Source organism: Notothenia coriiceps, unplaced genomic scaffold (genome assembly GCF_000735185.1).
Source record: "Notothenia coriiceps isolate Sejong01 unplaced genomic scaffold, NC01 NC01_scaffold00006569, whole genome shotgun sequence".
NCBI lineage: Eukaryota > Metazoa > Chordata > Actinopteri > Perciformes > Nototheniidae > Notothenia > Notothenia coriiceps.
This window is the reverse complement of record NW_011339270.1, coordinates 8,684-12,211: the sequence shown is the minus strand read 5'-3', so window position 1 is coordinate 12,211 and position 3,528 is coordinate 8,684. Positions and strand designations below refer to the sequence as shown.

The following is a 3,528-nucleotide window of genomic DNA, read 5'->3' as shown; positions in this document are numbered from 1 at the left end:
ACTTATTAATATTATTTGATCAGCCAGTATACAGATTTAACTGTAAAATGGCCAGTGTTTGTTATGTGGAATTAAATACTGACTAACCTTTAAAGGGTATTATTTATTAAGGATAAAAAATATCTTTCAGTAAACCCAAAAAAAAATATGATTCTTAAAACCAGAACTTCCAAATAAACATGGCTGTGGTGGAAAAACATCTAGTAGTAAAACCTGGACATTCTGGGCTAAAAAGCAGACTGTTTGTGAAACCTGCTAAATAATGAAAAGATTTACAGGAATAGGTCAAAATAATGCATTATTGGAAATTAAATGTGAAAACAATTTTTCCCGTTTTGAGTTTACAAAACCTAGTTGTCTTTCCTCTGAAACCTCGGTGTCGTTAACACGGTCACATGACACATTGATATCGGTATCTATCGGTATTACTGCAGATTTTACTCCACATCCTTGCATATTTATCACTGCAGTTAAAAACCTCGTATCTCCATTTGTTGTTGTTGTGCATTTTTAGGGACTCGTTTTTCAGCTTGGTGCAACAACAAAAACGAACAAGTTAATTGCTAAAAACAAAAAAATGCATCAGAGTAAATTTAAATAAAGGAATGAAGTTGAGATTAGTTGTCTATTTTCAAAGCCAAGAATGATTTTTCATGCTTGATCAAATTGATTATGATTATTATTATAATTATTATTAATTTACAGCAACAACATACAAAGTTTTGGAGATACGAGTTTTTCACCGGACAGCAGTTGTATGGATGTGTGTGGTTCAGGGCCTCAGGTTTTTTTTTGCAGCAGCTTCCCCAAAAAACTGCAGAATAAAAACACTTCCAGAGGCCTCCATCCTCCACCGGTCACTTTTACAAAGTTTACCCGGAAACAGCAGGTTAGCGGGGCGTTACACCGGCACAGAAGCTGCTCAAATGTATGGTTTTAAGAACAACAATAAGATTGTGTTTGTGCGGCGGGCCTTAGCGCACATGCGCAGGAGCTTTTACGCTCATTCAGGCCTGCACACACACATTAACACACACACACACACACACACACACACACACACACACACACACACACACACTTAACACACACACACACACACACACACACACACACACACACACACACACACACACACACACACACACACACACACACACACACAAACCATAAACTTGTGTTACACCTGCATTGTTTTGCATAATATTGTACATGAAGAGTTCTATTCCAAAAACATTTATATCCATTTATTTAAAGGGGAGGTCAAAATGCAATTTTTAGCACTGAAAGCAGCAGCCAGGATATTTATAGCTTTACTACGGCTCTGCCATGTTGGGAATATTATTCTGGATATCATTATTTTGGAAGGAAACTCTTCACAGAGAGCAGTGTTATTGTTTTTATTGTGATTATTATTATTGTTAGGCCTGTCCGGGGTAAACCTGAGTAGAGATATGATTGTAGGCTTATTTTTTCCTCTCGAAACCCCTGATTGTTTCTGCTGATTTAAGGCTTTATTTACTCATTATTTACCTATATTCAAACGTTTTTTCCCTCATAAAAAGAGAAAAGAAAAACGTTTTGATTGTCTGTTTTTCTCCTTGATTGTCTCAAAATTCATAAATAATTATTATTAACCCTGTATGTCTTATTTCACCCCCCTCCCCATCCCATAATCCTTAATACTGATAAGTATACACTGACGAATAGAATTTAAATACATTGTACAATAAATACAAAACATAAATAAAAGACTCAAAGAAAGTACTGAAAATCTTTGTACAAGATATAAATAGCTTGAATTATTCTTAAAGCGTTTTTGGCAAGTCTAGTTTACAGTTGTACAACCCGCGGGTAACAAAAGTTTGTCCCTTTTTTCAAACAAGAAAATAAAATCATCAAAATAAACCCGATGCTCTTCGGGGCAAAATATGGCCAAAAAAACACTTCATATATATTTTTTGCGATCATTGTTTGATATTTACCACTTATTATTATGCCCTTAACATATTTTGTGCGTCCTCATCCCAGGGTGAGGGGGGGGCGGTCAGTTTAGGAAAGCGTTAGGGGTCACCCTCTTTTGATGGGACAACACCCCGGGGAACCCCGCGGAAACGCCCGGGGAGAAGGAGCTGTTTCTCAGGGAGTCCGAGAGCAGGTGCTGCGGGGAGCTGCTGCTTGTCAGGCCGCCGTACCCCTGCTGGAGGTGCGGAGGGGGCGGTGGTCCTCCTCCGGGCTGCCCTGAGTGTCCGGTCCCTGAGACAAAGTACCCGGCAGTCTGTCCGGAGAGCAGCCCCACCGGAGAAGTGCTCATCCCGTAACTGTTCCCCAGGATGGAGCGCCCCAGGTCCCCGTTACCCAGCTGCTCCACGGCGGGCAGCAGCGACCCGTACCCGCCCGCCTGGTTCAAAAACCCGGGTGAGGATCCGTTGTAGTGCGGGTGGTGGTGGTGGTGATGGTGCAGGGAGAGAAACGGAGAGATCTGCCAGTACAGCGGGTTGTTTGCCCGCTCGTTAATCCCCAAGCCGAGAGGAGCGAAGCGCAGCCCGCGTTTCATCGCCAGTTTCCCCCGGGAGGTGGCGGAGCGCCGACGGAGCTTCCCGGTTGTCCCTCCGATGAAAACGTCATCGCTGCTCGGGTCCAGCATCCAGTAGTTCCCCTTCCCCGGGTCGTCGTAGTGCCTGGGCACCTTCACGAAGCACTTATTTAGACTCAGGTTGTGACGGATGGAGTTCTGCCAGCCCTGCTTGTGCTCCCGGTAGTACGGGAAGTTCTTCATGATGAACTCGTAGATCCCGTTCAGCGTGAGCCGCTTCTCGGGGCTCTGCCGGATGGCCATCATGATCAGGGCGTTATAGCTGAACGGAGGCTTGTCATATTTCCCGTTTTTCACGGTACTATTACCGTTAGTGTTCGGTGTGGTCTTGGCGCCTCCTCCACCTTCCTCCTCCTGGTCCTCCTGCTTGTCCGGCTTCTCGGGGTCCAAAGCCACCTCCAGGGGGTCCAGAGACTTAGAGTCCACCTCCTCCAGAGACTTGTCAGATTCGGAGCCCGGAGAGGGAGAGAAGGTCCCGGGGATTCCCACCACTGCAGCGGCTACGGGGTCCGGTCTGTCGCACTTGGAGGGCAGCAGGAGGCTCTTGATACTGAAGGAGGAGGACCGGTGCACGGTCGGCGGGTCTTTTACATCCTCCATGCCCGGTGACGGGTCCCCCGAAAAACGAGGAATAAATAATATTAATAATAAAAAAAAATAACAACAATAGCAGTCCAAGCTCGTCCACCTCCGTTATCCTGTCTGGAAACGAAAGAGACAGAGAGGAGAGAGAAAGCAGGGTCAGGATGAGAGAGGCATGGATGGAGGAGTGGAGGGAGAGAAGCGAGACAGACAGAGAGAGGGGGGGTGGAGAGAGAGAGAGAGAGAGAGAGAGAGAGAGAGAGAGAGAGAGAGAGAGACACACACAAACACACAGAGAGAGAGAGATACACACACACACACACACACACACACACACACAGAGAGAGAGA

General features: G+C 45.3%; 1 protein-coding gene across 1 annotated transcript; it reads right to left on the bottom strand.

The window, feature by feature from the left end:
• Positions 1–2,047: 2,047 nt before the first annotated feature.
• LOC104943688 (forkhead box protein G1-like) lies at positions 2,048–3,196 on the bottom strand. Its single transcript, XM_010769145.1, has one exon. The coding sequence runs from the start codon at positions 3,194–3,196 to the stop codon at positions 2,048–2,050; it is 1,149 nt and encodes a 382-aa protein (XP_010767447.1).
• Between the last annotated feature and the right edge of the window lie 332 nt (positions 3,197–3,528).

Coding starts and splice junctions, on each gene's coding strand:
- LOC104943688 (XM_010769145.1), bottom strand. CDS start 3,196: ATGGAGGATGTAAAAGACCCGCCGACCGTGCACCGGTCCTCCTCCTTC.